General features: G+C 60.0%; 3 protein-coding genes across 5 annotated transcripts; 1 reads left to right on the top strand and 2 right to left on the bottom strand.

The window, feature by feature from the left end:
• Window positions 1–388: 388 nt before the first annotated feature.
• On the bottom strand, window positions 389–4895 carry LOC148886976 (RING finger protein 145-like). The gene is made up of 12 exons (XM_089017445.1): window positions 4650–4895; window positions 3731–3936; window positions 3536–3644; window positions 3383–3474; window positions 3071–3306; window positions 2772–3001; window positions 2566–2706; window positions 2318–2500; window positions 2095–2242; window positions 1907–2029; window positions 1141–1374; window positions 389–1076 (listed from the first exon to the last, which is right to left on the bottom strand). Exons 2-12 carry the CDS (start codon window positions 3906–3908, stop codon window positions 810–812), a joined length of 1941 nt encoding a protein of 646 aa, XP_088873571.1. The 5' UTR covers window positions 3909–3936; window positions 4650–4895; the 3' UTR covers window positions 389–809.
• Window positions 4896–5082: 187 nt separating this feature from the next.
• On the top strand, window positions 5083–7449 carry ublcp1 (ubiquitin-like domain containing CTD phosphatase 1). Its single transcript, XM_089017462.1, has 10 exons — window positions 5083–5507; window positions 5572–5663; window positions 5757–5842; window positions 5905–6020; window positions 6086–6184; window positions 6249–6286; window positions 6360–6458; window positions 6585–6701; window positions 6810–6937; window positions 7152–7449. Exons 1-10 carry the CDS (start codon window positions 5354–5356, stop codon window positions 7177–7179), a joined length of 957 nt encoding a protein of 318 aa, XP_088873588.1. The 5' UTR covers window positions 5083–5353; the 3' UTR covers window positions 7180–7449.
• Window positions 7450–9081: 1632 nt separating this feature from the next.
• Window positions 9082–13474, bottom strand: arr3a (arrestin 3a, retinal (X-arrestin)). Of its 3 annotated transcripts, XM_089017017.1 has the most exons (16): window positions 13378–13474; window positions 12457–12489; window positions 12203–12294; window positions 12043–12087; window positions 11649–11839; window positions 10979–11038; window positions 10795–10871; window positions 10594–10729; window positions 10402–10486; window positions 10257–10329; window positions 9947–10084; window positions 9770–9853; window positions 9665–9688; window positions 9536–9585; window positions 9309–9328; window positions 9082–9195 (listed from the first exon to the last, which is right to left on the bottom strand). In XM_089017017.1, exons 2-15 carry the CDS (start codon window positions 12462–12464, stop codon window positions 9324–9326), a joined length of 1068 nt encoding a protein of 355 aa, XP_088873143.1. In that variant the 5' UTR covers window positions 12465–12489; window positions 13378–13474; the 3' UTR covers window positions 9082–9195; window positions 9309–9323. The 3 variants fall into 3 exon arrangements, with proteins under 3 accessions (XP_088873143.1, XP_088873141.1, XP_088873142.1); XM_089017015.1 differs by having other exon boundaries at window positions 9082–9328; XM_089017016.1 differs by lacking the exon at window positions 13378–13474 and having other exon boundaries at window positions 9082–9328.
• Between the last annotated feature and the right edge of the window lie 106 nt (window positions 13475–13580).

Below are 13580 nucleotides of genomic sequence, written 5' to 3'. Positions count from 1 at the left end.
CGTTTGCCTGGATTTTTACCAATCGCGAGGAACGGAAAACCATTCGTGGGAACGGTGAGTTCTTTTAAAGAAGACATTTTGATATCCTGTTGAAAAGTGGCCGTGTGTGTTTGCGTGTGTGCGCGTGGCTCTCACTGAAACATTTCTACATATTTTCGTTTTATGGCCGTCTTAGTCAAAAAGGATGCCGAGTAAGCGGAAATAAACGAGCATGTATAGGAGGTTTTTTTAGCCCCAAAACAAAGCGACCATGAGGCGTTTTGAGACTGTTGTGGCTCGTTGCCGAGCGCGCTGCCAACCCTGGCGCCGTGTGGCCGAACCCCTTGAGAATGGAGAAGTGAGCAGGCGCCATTAGCCTGGGAATGAAGGGAGTACGTTTGCCGCAAAGTTGAGCTGCTTTTCCTTTATTTCGGGCTCACGTCCAAAACGAAGGGGCGCATCATCTCATTTTCAAAAGTCAGCCATTTTCTACCAAGTTCACGCGGCTTCTTCTTCCAAAAAAACAAATGAGTGACGGGCGGGCGGGCGTCGTCCATCCTACGTTGCCGATTGCGCAAGTATTCACGGAGAAGCTCGCTAACGCTGTCGCGCGGGCCCTCGGCGTCCCGTCCCGCCGCTCCCACCGCGGAGGGCCGAGCGATCACACCGGCGGGGAGGGACGCGTCATCTGGGCCCCGGGCGGGCGGGAAAAGAGGCTTGGGATGCGTCGGTGGGGACGCGCGGGCCTTGGCGCTCCGGCATGCGTCGCCGTCGCTCGGCCAATCGGGAAGGAGCGACGGCGGCGGCGGCCCGTCATTCGCGCGGCGCGCTCACGTGGCGTCACGGGCGGCGGAGACGTGACGATCCGATCCGGCGGGGGCGGCGCGAGGCGCGGGAGAGGACGGGCGGTCGGCAGGAGAGCGAGACGTGGCGGCGGCTCCTCCCTCCGCGCCCCGATCGCTCGCCCGCCCGTCGCCCGGCGGGCTCTTGAGTTGAGCGTGGCAGAGCGGGCACGTCTCCTGCACGTACAGCCACTTCTTCAGGCAGCCGGCGTGGAAAAAATGGCCGCAGGGCGTGATGACGGCGCCGCCCAGGTCCTGGAGGGGGCGGGCGAGAGGTTAGGCGGCCGGCCGGCGACGACCCGGCGTACGCGAGCGAGACCTGGTAGCAGATGGCGCAGATGTCGTTGTGGCGTCGCAGCTGCGCCGGGCTGGCGGCGGGGAGGCTCTTGATCCTGCTGACGGCGTCGCGGCGCAGCAGGAAGCTCTGCCAGCCCAGCTGCGCCCGCAGCCACACGTTGTAGTACGAGTGCGCCAGGATGATGGCCCCGCCCATCACGCTCCACTCGCCAAACACCGTCTCCGACACGCCGTAGCACACCACGCACAGCGCCACCTGGTGGGGGGGTGGGGGGCTTCCATCATCGTCATAATCCATTTCATAAGCGCCTTTCAAAACTCTGGAAGACAAAGTTTGTCTTCCAAACATGTATTTCCCATAAGAAACCATTCAAATGACAATAATCCGTTCTCAGATCCCCATAAAACATAATTTTTTCAGCCAAATAAGCCCTAAAATGACACAAAATAGACCTTATTTTATGTCTCGTAAATGTCCTTTTGGAGTGTAATGAAAGAAATCAAGTGTACGTTATAAAAAAGTCATTTACCTTTGCGATGGTAGTTGTCAATGGATGGTAGCAAAGGTCGACTTAGCATACTATTACTGGGACGCTAAGTCACACAAACGCACACCACGTTGGTGTTTTTCAATGATCTCCTTCTTCCGATCGACCGTCATTTTCTTTTGTGTCCTCTTTGGCTTAACGCTAGCCTGTGATGGGGTCTTTTCCGGTCCCGTGATAGCAAAAGTACTCCACTCGATAACAAACCACCACATCTGCACTGAAAGAAAGGTGGCCACCGACCACAAACTCCAGCAGCCTGTAGGTCCCGTTGACGCAGTAGATGACCTCGTCCATGTTCTCCAGCGGCGCCTTGCGGAATTCCTCCACCATGAAAAGCACGTAGACCAGCAGAGTGCCCAGCACCTGAAGGAACACGGCGTCCGTCAGCCTGCGCCCGAGCCGCGCCGGCGGCGGGGCGGGCGCCCCACCTGCAGCGACGTGAGGACGGAGGACGAGATGACGATGAGGAGCCAGAAGTCCATCTGGAAGAACTGGCCGATGGAGTAGGCCATGTAGGCCGGGAAGACCAGCAGGAACAGGCACAGCGACACGGCCCGGAAGTGCTTCCACAGGCTCCTGGCGGGAAGCGCCGCCGCCGCCGGGGTCAGGCGCTGGCGGTTGGGCGCTACAGCGGCGGTCCGGCCCTCCTACCTGTCGCCGGAGGCCCCCAGCGCCAGCACGATGGGGTCGGCGATCTCCAGCATGGACTGCAGGACGGAGGCCACCACGATGAAGAGGATGATGGACAGGAGGAAGGCCCGCTGGATCACCTGCAGCTCGATCAGGCCCGTCTGGAGCGCCAGGACCAGCAGGGTGATGCCCTCCGTCGCGCCCCTGCGCAAAAAGCGGCAGTGACGCCGGCCGCAGAGGGCGAGCCGCAAAAGGTGCGCCGGGCCCACCTGTGCGCGCTGTCGTCATTGACGAAGGCCCGGTAGCCCTTCAGGTAGAACTTGCAGAGGGTCAGGACGCCCAGCGCCACGAAGGAGACGGTGAAGACCAGGCCCAGCAGCGAGTAGGGCGTGCCGCAGCACTCGGCCACGCTGCGCCCGAGAAACACGTTTGAGCGCCGCCAACCGCCAACCGAAAACGGCCGCCGGGGACTCACCTGGTCAGGAAGAGGAAGAGGAGCCTCTCCCGGGAGGCGGTCTGGTCCCGGGAGGAGGTCTGGTCCCGGGAGGCGGTCTGGTCCCGGGAGGCGGTCTGGTCCCGGGCGCCAAAGTACGAGTAGATCTGCACGACGAAGAGCAGCAGCCAGAAGCACATGAAGAGGACGGGCAGGACCAGCTGCTTCCACAGGGACACGCCCAGAGCCACCAGACCGTAGACCTCCACCACCTGGACACGCAGAGAAGCTCAGCCCCGGCCCGGAACCCGGAAGCCGGAAGCCGGAAGCCGCTGACTCGCCTGGGCCAGCTCCCGGTAGGCCGTCTTGGCCAGGTTGTACGGCACCAGCAGGTTGGACGCCAGGAAGTAGAGGACCTCCAGGCCCGTCAAGATGCCCGACAACCGGTTGATCAAGAGCAGGGCCTCCGCCGGCGCCAGGCACAGCCGCCCCACCAGCGGCAGCAGGTGGGCCGAGAACAGCCACGCCCGTCTGGTCTGCATGGCGCACGAGCACAGCCCGCACACCACCAGCTGACCTGGAACGCCACCTTAACTTCAGGGCGGACGGGATGGGACGGGACAGGACGGGACGGGCGAACGGCGGGCTCTTACCCGCCAGCGCCGCGGCGAAGCGCCTCATGGAGAGCGGCTCCAGGTAGACGGCGCCCTCGTGGCCCGACTCCAGCTCGCCGCGCACGTAATCCCTGACGGCGAAGCAGGCGTTCAGGTATCGCCCGAGCGCATCGCCCGCCCTCGCCCGCGTACCTGGACGCCCGGTGGCCGGCGAAGAGCAGCAGGGCGGCGAGCGCGTGCAGGTAAAGCTTGACCAGGTGCTGGCGGGGAAGGGTGAGGAGCACCAGGCTCAGGACGTAACCTGGGAGACACACCCGCGTTTCAATGGCACCGCGGCCGAGAGCGGAATGACATCCAAAACAGCCTGCGCGTGGGCGCGGGACTGACCCACGTAGCGCAGGTAGAGCGCCAGGGACTCGCACTGGAGGAGGGGGTGGTTGGACGTGTTCTGGAAGAAGGAGCCCACGTCCCACCGGTCCCAGCGGTACAGCACGTCCAGCAGCACCAGGCCGGGCACGCGCAGGCCCACGTTCAGCGCCGCCTCCGCGCGCTCCTTCATGGCCATGGACGCCCGGCGCCACTCGGGTGGGACGCTGGGGGGACGACAACAAGGACGCCGGGTGACACTTGGGAGAGGATTGACCACTCACAAAGGGACATCTATTCGCTAGCTATTCACTATCGAGCTAGCTTGCTATCTATTTGAGTTACTTCCGTGTTGAATGAACGCTGGCGCGTGTGGTTGCCGCTGCTCACCCACAGAAAAACTGATCCTGCGACTGTAAAGTGCCCTTGAGAGTTTTGAAAGGCGCATCTAAATGAAAAGTATTATTCTTATTATCAAGGACGAAGCTTCCAATTGTGAAAACGGAACGCCATCCTCGAGTTGCTCTCCACAGGAGTTCGGACGTTTCCGGTGACGGACGTCGATGTGAACTCGAATAACCTCCCCGTTCTTGTTTGTTTGTTTGTTCGTTCGTTCGTTCGTTCGCTGGCATCGTTGGCGAAGCGAAAGGCCAATTGGGCCGAGCTCTTCCAACGCCAATAAACAACAATTGTCTTGCGCCGTGTCGAGACACTGCTACCTTAGCCGCTTAGCTAGCTCGTCGAAGAAAGTGACGTCAAGCATAATAATACACTTGGGCTTCATTTTCAGACACGGAGGTCAAGGCGCGCCGAGAATAAAGGTCTCTGGCGGTTCGCCTCGTCGGGCTGGTTTTGGCCGAGATTAGCTTAGCCGTTTAGCCGCTTAGCCGCCCAGCGCGCACTTTGACAGCTTCAAAATGGCGGACGAGCTCCGACTTACGAGCGAAGGGCGCCGTCGGTGGTTCGGGAGCGCGCTGGAGCCTCGGCGGGGAGCTGCCGGTGGGGGCTCGGAGCATTTTAGCCGGGCCGAGCCCGAACCGAGCCTGGTGGAGCTCAGGGGAGGCGCCCCCCTCGCCGGTCCCCGGCATTTCGCCTCGACGCCATCCTCCGCCCGCAGCCAGACGCCAGCCGGGAGTGCGCCACTACGCGTGCGCGGTCGCCGCCATACTGCGGGGGGCGGGAGGCTTCCCGTTCGGAATCTTTCCTCAAAGAGCCCGGCCCAATGTCAATCAATCGTCCGATCAAACACGTCCCCGTTCAACCGCTTTGATCGTCGGTCTCCGGGGGTGGGGGCGGGGCATCGCCGACGAGCGTCGCGTCGGGTTGCCGCGACGACGGCCTTTGTCGAACGTCACTTCCGGCGGAAAGCGCCTGCCTCGCCGGGAAGAGCCTCTTTGCTTCGTCTCGGCTTTGGTTGCGAGTCGTTTCGCCCGCTCGGTTCGTCGCCTTCTCGCCGGCGTCGTCGAACGAACGAACGAACGAACGAACGAAGCGCATTCGGCGATTGGACCCCGGCCGCCATTTGTCGCCGCCGGGTGAGGTAAGTCGAGGCGGGCGCGCGCGCTCGCCGGCCGTTAGCCTCCTCGGCTAGCGACGTCACCGCGAACGCGGGCCGGCGGTCGGCCGGCCGGTCGTCGGCGCGCCATGTCCGTGCCCGTGATCATCAAGTGGGGGGGCCAAGAATACGCCGTCACGTCGCTGTCCGAGGAGGACACCGTCATGGACCTCAAGCGGTCCATCAAAGCTCTGACGGGCGTGCTGCCCGAGAGGCAAAAGTTGCTGGGGCTCAAGGTCAAAGGTAAAGTGGACGCCGAGTGGGCCTCGGGGTCACGAGGTCACGCGCGCTTCCGGTGACTCGCCAGGAAAGGCTGCGGACGACCAGGTGAAGCTGGGCTCCCTCAAGCTCAAGCCCAACACCAAGATCATGATGATGGGCACCAGGGAGGAGGGCCTGGTAAGACCCCTCCCTTCGCCCCTCCCTTCGCCGCCATCTTTCGTCCTCCTTCCGACGAGGTTTTTGGTCAAAACCGGCTTTGCTCTTGCGCAGGAGGAGGTCTTGGCCCCTCCCCCCGACAACGACGAGGTGGTCAACGACTTTGACATCGAGGAGGAGGTCGTGGACGTGGAGAACAGGTCAGCCGCGCAAACGTCCGTCCCAAACGTCGGGCCGATCACGACGGGCTCGCCCGCCGCAGGGAGGAGAACCTGGCCAAGGTCGCCCGCCGCGTCAAAGACTACAAGGTGGAGGAGATCAACTCCCCCAGGGAAGGCAAGAGGCTTCTGGTGCTGGACGTGGACTACACCTTGTTTGGTGAGGCCCCGCCTCGCCCGGCGGACGCCCGCCGACCCTCGCGCTGACCTTTGCGTCGGGCGCAGACCACAAGTCGTGCGCGGAGAGCGGCCAGGAGCTGATGAGGCCCTTCCTGCACGAGTTCCTGACGGCGGCCTACGCCCATTACGACATCGTCATCTGGTGTACGTAAAAGCTGTCGTCGCGGAGACGAGGCCGCCCTCCAATGGCGTCTTTTCCCTTTTGCAGCCGCCACCAGCATGAAGTGGATCGACGCCAAAATGAAGGTCAGCGGGACCCCTTTGGGCGGGGCGCCGAGACGGCGGCAAGATGGCGCCAATGTGCGCTCGTGTCTGGCAGGAGCTGGGCGTGAGCGACAACCCCAACTACAAGATCACCTTCATGCTGGACAGCGCCGCCATGATCACCGTGCACACGCCTAAACGAGGCGTGGTGGAGGTGAGCCGACTGCCGAGGGGGGGGGGGGCGTCCTTCCTCCCGTCCAGTCGGTCGCATTCATCACGTCACAAATGGCGCCAAAACAAAAGCGGAATTGGCTTGAAATCTGACTCCCCCCCCCACCAGGTGAAGCCGCTGGGGGTCATCTGGGGCAAGTACGAGCGCTTCTACACCCGCAAGAACACCATCATGCTGGACGACATCGGACGCAACTTCCTGATGAACCCGCAGAACGGGCTCAAGGTACCAAAGGAAGCGGATTGTTCTTTTCGGGCCGCGACGTTGGCCCCAATATGGCGGCAGCGATCTGAAGGCACCGGGGGGGGGGCGCGCGCGTCTTGTTGCGCGCAGATCCGGCCCTTCGTGAAGGCGCACCTGAACCGCGAGAAGGACCGCGAGCTCCAGAAGCTGAGCGAGTACCTGAAGGAGATCGCCGCGCTGGACGACTTCAGCGCCCTCAACCACAAGCATTGGGAGAGGTGAGCCCGCCCGGCCTTTGACCTCTCCTTCTTCAAATCCGGGAAGAAACCGAGCGGGGCTCCGACGCGTCGCAGTGTCTGAAACGCGTGAGAAAAAGTTAGCGGACAACTGTGAAAAGTTGCCCGCCCCGTTTTTCACAACTTGAAACACAATAAGAGGTCGAAAATTGAGAGAAGGGCAAATAAGAGCGCCCCGTTGTCTGGGTGTGCGCAGGTACCTGTCCAAGAGGCAGCGACACTGAGCGAGCACCACCCCACATCACGGCGGCGCGCCGGAAAAAGCTTTCCGGCGGCTCGACGCCACACCGGCGGGCGTCCGGGTGCCCGTTTGCAGCGGCGCGCCCGCATCCCGTCCGGTGCTAGCCAAGGAAGCCGGGCGGTCCTCGCCTCCTCGTCCTTTCCGGGGGGCCGCCGCCATCGACGCAAGAAACGACGAGAGCGGCCGGGACGGCAAATGGCGGCACGTTGTCATGGAAACGGCGGCTGAATAAAAAGCATTTTTTGGTAGCCGACCTCTTGCGTGAGCGCGTGAGCATCGCGCCGTCCGACGTTGGGAACAATTGACCTTTGGCCTACTCCCGGTGCGCATTTCAACGTTGCGTCATAATAGTTATCTATGATTGATCGCCGACGTAGATTATGTTGTGGGCCATTTTTACCTGGATGTAAAAATCCACACAAAACAGTCAACTGGTAAGAGCCCCGCGTACGCTAACACGCACGTACGCTAACACGCACGCACGGGATTTCAAGCAAATGTCAGAATATATCATTTCAAACAACTTTGTGCTAATACGATGAGAAGGTTTCTTCAGACGAGAGCTTGCACAGACGTTTGCGCTAATACTCGCCACGAATATGATAGTTTTGCCTTCCTCGTGATTGGTAATAAAAAAAAGCATCCGAACGATGGGAATGAAAGTCAACTTGCCGGGTCCATACGCCGAGCTACTGCTAGCTAGCCCGCGCAAGGCTCATTAGCTTGCGCGCTTGCTTTCGGCCGTCTCTCGCAGACGTACATTGATGCTAATGTTAGCGCGGGGCTTGTCAAAGTGCCGCCGACGTGCACTTGTTTCATTCACGGTAACGTTTCGTGGCAGATTAGAATCGCTGTGATTTAAAAGTGGGCGTTGCTTAGTATCATCGAATCAAAACTGCGCTTTCCACCAGCTGTTGCCCAAACGGCAAATGAAGAGCGAAAAAGTGAGAACATGGATTTGAGTGATGGGAATTGCGGCTGTTTTCAGAGCGCCGCTTCTTTCGGCTCGGCTCACTAAAAAGAGCCGGCCGGCTCTTTTGGCTCCCAAACGGCTCCTCGGTTTGTTTGTTGCTTAAATTAATGAACTCCCCAAAAATGTTGTGAAATGGTGTGAAAAACGACGTACTCATGTCAAATATTTTTCTTGAGATATTGCCATGGTCGTCGTCGCCGTCTCCTCCTCCGCTGCTTTTTGGAGACGGCCCCTCCCTTCCCCCCGCACCTGTTCTTGATTGCCTCGATTGTGTCTTCTGCCTATAAAAGCCACTCCTACCTTAGCGTCTTTGTCGGAGTATTTCAGGAAGTTCCCCGCCGCTACCGCTCCAGCAGGTCTGACCGTTTAGTGCCCTCGGTTGTGACCTCTTTGTTTCTTGCGTGTCTCGGTAAAAGACTCTTGATTGGAACGCCGTCTCGCCGTGCATTTTGCATCCGACCCTTTCCGCCTTCCGTCGAGTCTCGTCACTACGCCTCGAGTGGACGTGACCGATACGGCTTGATTTGTATGTGCGCAGAGTTAGCGGATGCTAACTTTGACTGTCCCCGTGCTGACTCTGGTCTAGTGATCAGCTGTCACTCATTTGCCTTTCATATTAATAATGCTTTCATACCAACTAGTGATAAAATATAATAATGACAGCGTAACGTGATAACATTTGTCTACCCTCGCGTCCCCCTTCTCCCTGCTCGAGGACACTTTACACTCACTGGATGTTTTAATGTCGCTCGTTTTATCGTTTTATGCAATCATCAAACGAGCCAGATATGGCTCGCCGGCCATAGGTTCCCTACCCCTGGGCTAATGTATCCAAGCTAGCTCGCTAGCAAGCTAACGCGACGTTGGTGTGTAACGTCAGCTGGTGTGATTGCAAAAAGTCAGACGCACGCGCCGAGGTTGAAATGTTTAATTGGAGAGGACGAGGCAGCGAAAGGACAAAGGTGCGTCCGCGGCGACGGGGGGTGGTCTCGCGCATCCTCACTTCCTGTCGGCGTTGGCGTCCCCCTGCGGGCCGAAGAGCTTTCTGAACGAGGGCCGAGCGCTACTTCAACATGGGCCCCGCGTCGGGTGACTTGAAAGGAGGCCCCGTCGTCTACGCGCATACGAGGAATACGTACATGGGCGGCCATCTTTTACTCTGAAGACGAGGAAAGAAAAAAAATGGAGAGTGAAGAAGCGGCTCAGTGGCGCCTCCAAAGGTGGGAGGGAGCAGCCCCGTCAAGTGAGCGCGCCCCACTTTGGAAAACTTGAGAGCGGCTCCAAGTTCGGCGCCACCTCGGACCCGTTTTGGACATTTCCACTTTGGGGCGGGCTCACTTGTGCCGCAATGGCGGCGAGACGTCACCTTCCGGCTTGGGGTGCATCAGCATCAGCGGCACCTCGGCGGTGACGTCACTGCCCGGGAAAGAAAACAACAGTCAAGTCACGTCCGGGCCCGTTTGCGCCCCGAACGGGTCGAGTGAGGCGCCCCCACCTGGAAGTGAGTCCTCCCAGCAGCCTGCGGGAACGCAACACACGGGTCACGGGACCGACTCAAAGGGCGGCGGACCCCCGAACGCCCACCCGCCTACACACTCACCCTCCCCCGGCCACCATCAGGTTGACTTTGACTTTGTACGACACCAGAATTCCCAGAACCTCCTTCTCAACTCCCGGACGCAACCTGGAGACCGAAGACGCGGGCTGTCACATTGGACTCGGGGACCCTCGCTTGGCCTTTTTTGGGGTCAATCTTTGGGGCGGCGCGGTTCCTTACATGGTGGTGGAGGCGAGGTTGGTGTCCTCGTCCTTCAGGCGCCCGTCCAGCGCCAGGCCTCGCTTCTCCTTGTTGTCGGACAGCAGCGGCACGATGCTCAGCGTGTTCTCCAAGGTGCCGCCCGCCTCCACCGTCTCGCTGCCAGCAAACGAAGCACACCGGGCGTCGGACCGGGCGTCGGACCGGGCGCCGGACTGGGCGCCGGACCGGGCGTCGGACCGGGCGTCGGACCGGGCGCCGGACTGGGCGCCGGACCGGGCGTCGGACCGGGCGCCGGACCGGGCGCCAGGGCAGCTCCGCCACCACCTACCCAAACTCCTTGGAGAAGACGCACTTGGTGTACTTGTCGGCCGAATAGAGGACGATGTCGGTGGTTTGGTCCACTGCAGACCAAACCAGAAAGAGGCCAGGTGAGCCGAGGCCGCCCGGTATCGGGCGGATGACGGGGCACTCACCGGACACCTGAATCTTCTTGACCGTTTTGTTGCTCTCGTTGTTGATTTTCACCTTGATGGGGATGGCCTCGCCGTGGAAGTAGAGCTGCGGTCAACACACGCTACGGTTAGCTTATCCTGTCGTTGATCTTTTCAAGGCCCGCAACGGTTGCGGGAAGAAGCCGCGGCCAATTCCGGGCCACGTTTTCGTACGTCTTTCTCCAAGGAGACCTCCAGGTGCACCGGCTTGTCCGACATCATGAAGCTCTTGCAGATTTCCGCTTTGGGCCCGGCGCCCACCTGCGACGGCGCGTACTGGATTTTGCGCACGATGAGGCGCGCCGTGTCCCTGCCGGCGACACGGCCGGCGTCACGGCCGGCGAGCGGGCGGGCGGGAGAGGCAAAGCAACTCACTTCTTGACAATCTTTTCGTCCGGGTTGCACTTGTCCTGGGCCAGGAAGGTCTTCACCTCAAAGTCGACGCCGCAAGCCTGAAACGCACGCGCGTGCGCGTTGTTTAAAACGAGGCGCTACCGCGGCCGGCCGGGGCACGCCATTCATGTGCGGGTGTGCGGCACGGCGCCGGAGCCTGACGTACCTTCCCTTTATCATCGGGGCCGGGTTGCAGCGAAACGGAACATGGAAGGTTGTTGGGAATCTGTGCGGCGATGGCAAGTCGATAGTTAACAATAATCATCAACATCCATTTCATTTCTCAGCGCCTTTCAAAACGCTCAAGGTCACTAGCTAGCTAGCTAATAGATTGCTAACTCGATCCATTTGACTTGTTCCCGGTTGAGTGAACGCTGGCGCGAATGGCCGCCGCTGCTCACCCACAGAAAAACTGATCCAGTGACTCTAAAGTGACCTTGACAGTTTTGAATACGCTTGAATTAAGCAAGGGAGCATTTGTGCTAGGCACATCCTTAATAGCTAGCTAGCTAACTTGATCTATTTGAGTTATTCACGGTCACCGTTGCTGGCTACCTAGCTGGCTATCTAGCTAGCTATCTATTTTCTATCTATTAGCTGTCTAAGTAGCTAGCTAGCTATCTATGAGGTAGTTAGCTAACTTGATCTAATTGAGTTATTCCCGGTTGAACGGAGTTACCGTTGCCGGCTACCTAGCTAGATATCTATTTGCTGTCTAACTAGCTATCCATCTATTAGTTATCTATTAGCTAGTTAGCTAACTTGAGCTATTTGAGTTATTCCCGGTTGAACGGGGTCAGCGAGGTAGCAAGGAGCAGGCGGCGCGGCGGCAGTACTTCAAAGGTGAAGGGTCGGGCGTCGTCGCCGGCCTTCTTGAGCAGCGTGTCGTGCATTTCGCTCAGCGCCGGCTTGTGCTCGTCCGGGAAGATCTGGACGTGCTGGATCCAGATGTCCTTGCGGAAGCACAAGCCCATCACGTCCAGGTCGTCGCTGCCGTAGCGGAAGGCGCACGCCAGCTGGACAAACACTGCGCAGGCGTGTTAGCGGGCCACAACGTTAGCACATTTGAACATCTAAGCGTATCGATGCCTCGCCCGCGTGCTGGCGTATCGCCACAATGGCAAGATGGCTGACTTGAATGCTAGCGTGCGCCGTACGCGGCGCCGAAGAACGCCGACGTGCCAGCGAGCGAGCGAGCGAGGCGAGTGGGTGCCGTCACTCGGGCTTCACCTTTTCGATCTCCAAAGTCAGTCGGGTCCAACTTGACAACGCCATCTACGGGACATTTTGCCGACGTCACGGTGGAGAAATTCCAAACCTGGCCACCGTTTGCTCTTGGCGCAGGGTTTGGATTTTCTGCACCTGGAAGCGGTGGCGTGGAGGCGCTTACCTAGTTTTTCCACATCGCTGACGTTGTCTACGTAGTCTCGCTTGCCCAGGTAGAGGGTGAGGCCGCCGTTGCCGCTGGTCTTCTTGAAAACTCTGCGCCAGGGAAGCAAACAAGCGTGAGCGCCCGAGAGAGGTAGCGCTCCGCCGAGACCGCCGTCCACCCGGCCGACGGCGCGGAGGACGCGGTCCCGAGCACCCTCTCGGGGAGCTCCTTCAAAACTGAGCCGCAGGGGCTCTGGCTCCCGTCTCACTTACTTTGCCATGTCTGCTAGCCTTCCGGAAGCCTCTCTGGGGAAGACAAGGAGAGCGCATCTTAATAGGGTGGACGCGGACGCTCGGCAAAGACGGCGTCCGTCTCGGGCGAGGTTAATCCCGGCCGACGGGATTAGGACGGCGTGACTAATGATGAGGACGCCGCCGCTATTCCCGGAGCGCTAAGTGGGTCTCTTGGGAGTTAAATGCCCATCTGAGCACCGCCGGAAAGACCATCAACAGGCCTCAAAAGGCTCTTCGGGGATGCGACTTTGGGGGCGGGGTCACTGACCATTACTTTGCTCTGGATCTGACCTATAAATTGATGGGGTGATGGAAATCGGGAGCGCGACCCCCACCGCCCCCCCGGACTGAAGATGGGCGTCAGGCCCAACCGGAGAACCGGGAAAGCGCCGATGGCGCTCCATCCGTGTCGTAAACCGCGACTCTCCAAACGATCCGTCCGCGAGATGCGCAACCCAGAACACGTGGCGACGTGGCCTCGGTCCACGCGTACGACGGTCTGGAAGCCGAGTTGACGCCGCACCTTCAGCTTCGACACGTTGCTCAAACGGGGGTTCGGACGCCTTTCGATGCTGCAAATATGGCACAGGCGTCACGTCTGCCCCCATCATTTTGGTTGTGCGACCAGCTTGCCTCATTTGACGCGACTGCCAAACAACAACACCAAGTGGGAACTTTTCACGCCATCAAGTGGGACCAAGACTTTTACTGACAACTTCATCAAGTTTTTGCTTGCAACAGACCCCGCCCCCCTCCGCTCCCCATCTTGACCAACCCTGCCCAGTCTCCGTTTGAGCCGGCGGCCCCTTGTCCCCCGCCCCACCGCTCAGCTCCTCTTCAGGTCGCCAAAGCGGACGTGCCGAGCCACCCCGGGCGACGGGGCCGAGGGGCGGGCCTTACCTGCGCCGGCCGAGGGAGGGAAGTTGAGCGCACCGGCGGCTGCGTGCCGCGGCCCTTTTATAGCAGCTACGGAGCGGGGGGGGGGGGGGGATCAGGGATGTTTGGCGTCCCGGCTTAGCCGCGGCAAAATCCAATCAGGCTTTCGGAGCACAAAAGGGGATGAAAATAACTTCAGGCCGTCCTTCGTTTGTCAGCCAAATGTC

The sequence above is a fragment of the Hippocampus bargibanti genome, linkage group LG16, assembly GCF_051943395.1.
Source record: "Hippocampus bargibanti isolate YZ-2025 linkage group LG16, ASM5194339v1, whole genome shotgun sequence".
In the NCBI taxonomy this organism is placed as follows: Eukaryota; Metazoa; Chordata; class Actinopteri; order Syngnathiformes; family Syngnathidae; genus Hippocampus; species Hippocampus bargibanti.
Note: the sequence above shows the minus strand (reverse complement) of the source record. Positions and strands in the feature narration are given on the sequence as shown.

Bases quoted from the DNA above. Each gene is read 5' to 3' on its own strand.
- LOC148886976 (XM_089017445.1), bottom strand. From the start codon at position 3,908: ATGGCCATGAAGGAGCGCGCGGAGGCGGCGCTGAACGTGGGCCTGCGC. The intron at 3,645-3,730 runs GTCAGTCCCGCG...TGTGTCTCCCAG, and splicing joins GCTCTACCTGCGCTACGTGG to GTTACGTCCTGAGCCTGGTG. The intron at 2,243-2,317 runs GTAGGAGGGCCG...GCTTCCCGCCAG, and splicing joins CTGGGGGCCTCCGGCGACAG to GAGCCTGTGGAAGCACTTCC.
- ublcp1 (XM_089017462.1), top strand. From the start codon at position 5,354: ATGTCCGTGCCCGTGATCATCAAGTGGGGGGGCCAAGAATACGCCGTC. The intron at 5,843-5,904 runs GTCAGCCGCGCA...CGCCCGCCGCAG, and splicing joins GTCGTGGACGTGGAGAACAG to GGAGGAGAACCTGGCCAAGG. The intron at 6,021-6,085 runs GTGAGGCCCCGC...CGTCGGGCGCAG, and splicing joins CGTGGACTACACCTTGTTTG to ACCACAAGTCGTGCGCGGAG.
- arr3a (XM_089017015.1), bottom strand. The intron at 10,730-10,794 runs GTGAGTTGCTTT...TGTCGCCGGCAG, and splicing joins GACGAAAAGATTGTCAAGAA to GGACACGGCGCGCCTCATCG. The intron at 10,085-10,256 runs GTAGGTGGTGGC...GTTTGCTGGCAG, and splicing joins GTCTTCTCCAAGGAGTTTGG to CGAGACGGTGGAGGCGGGCG.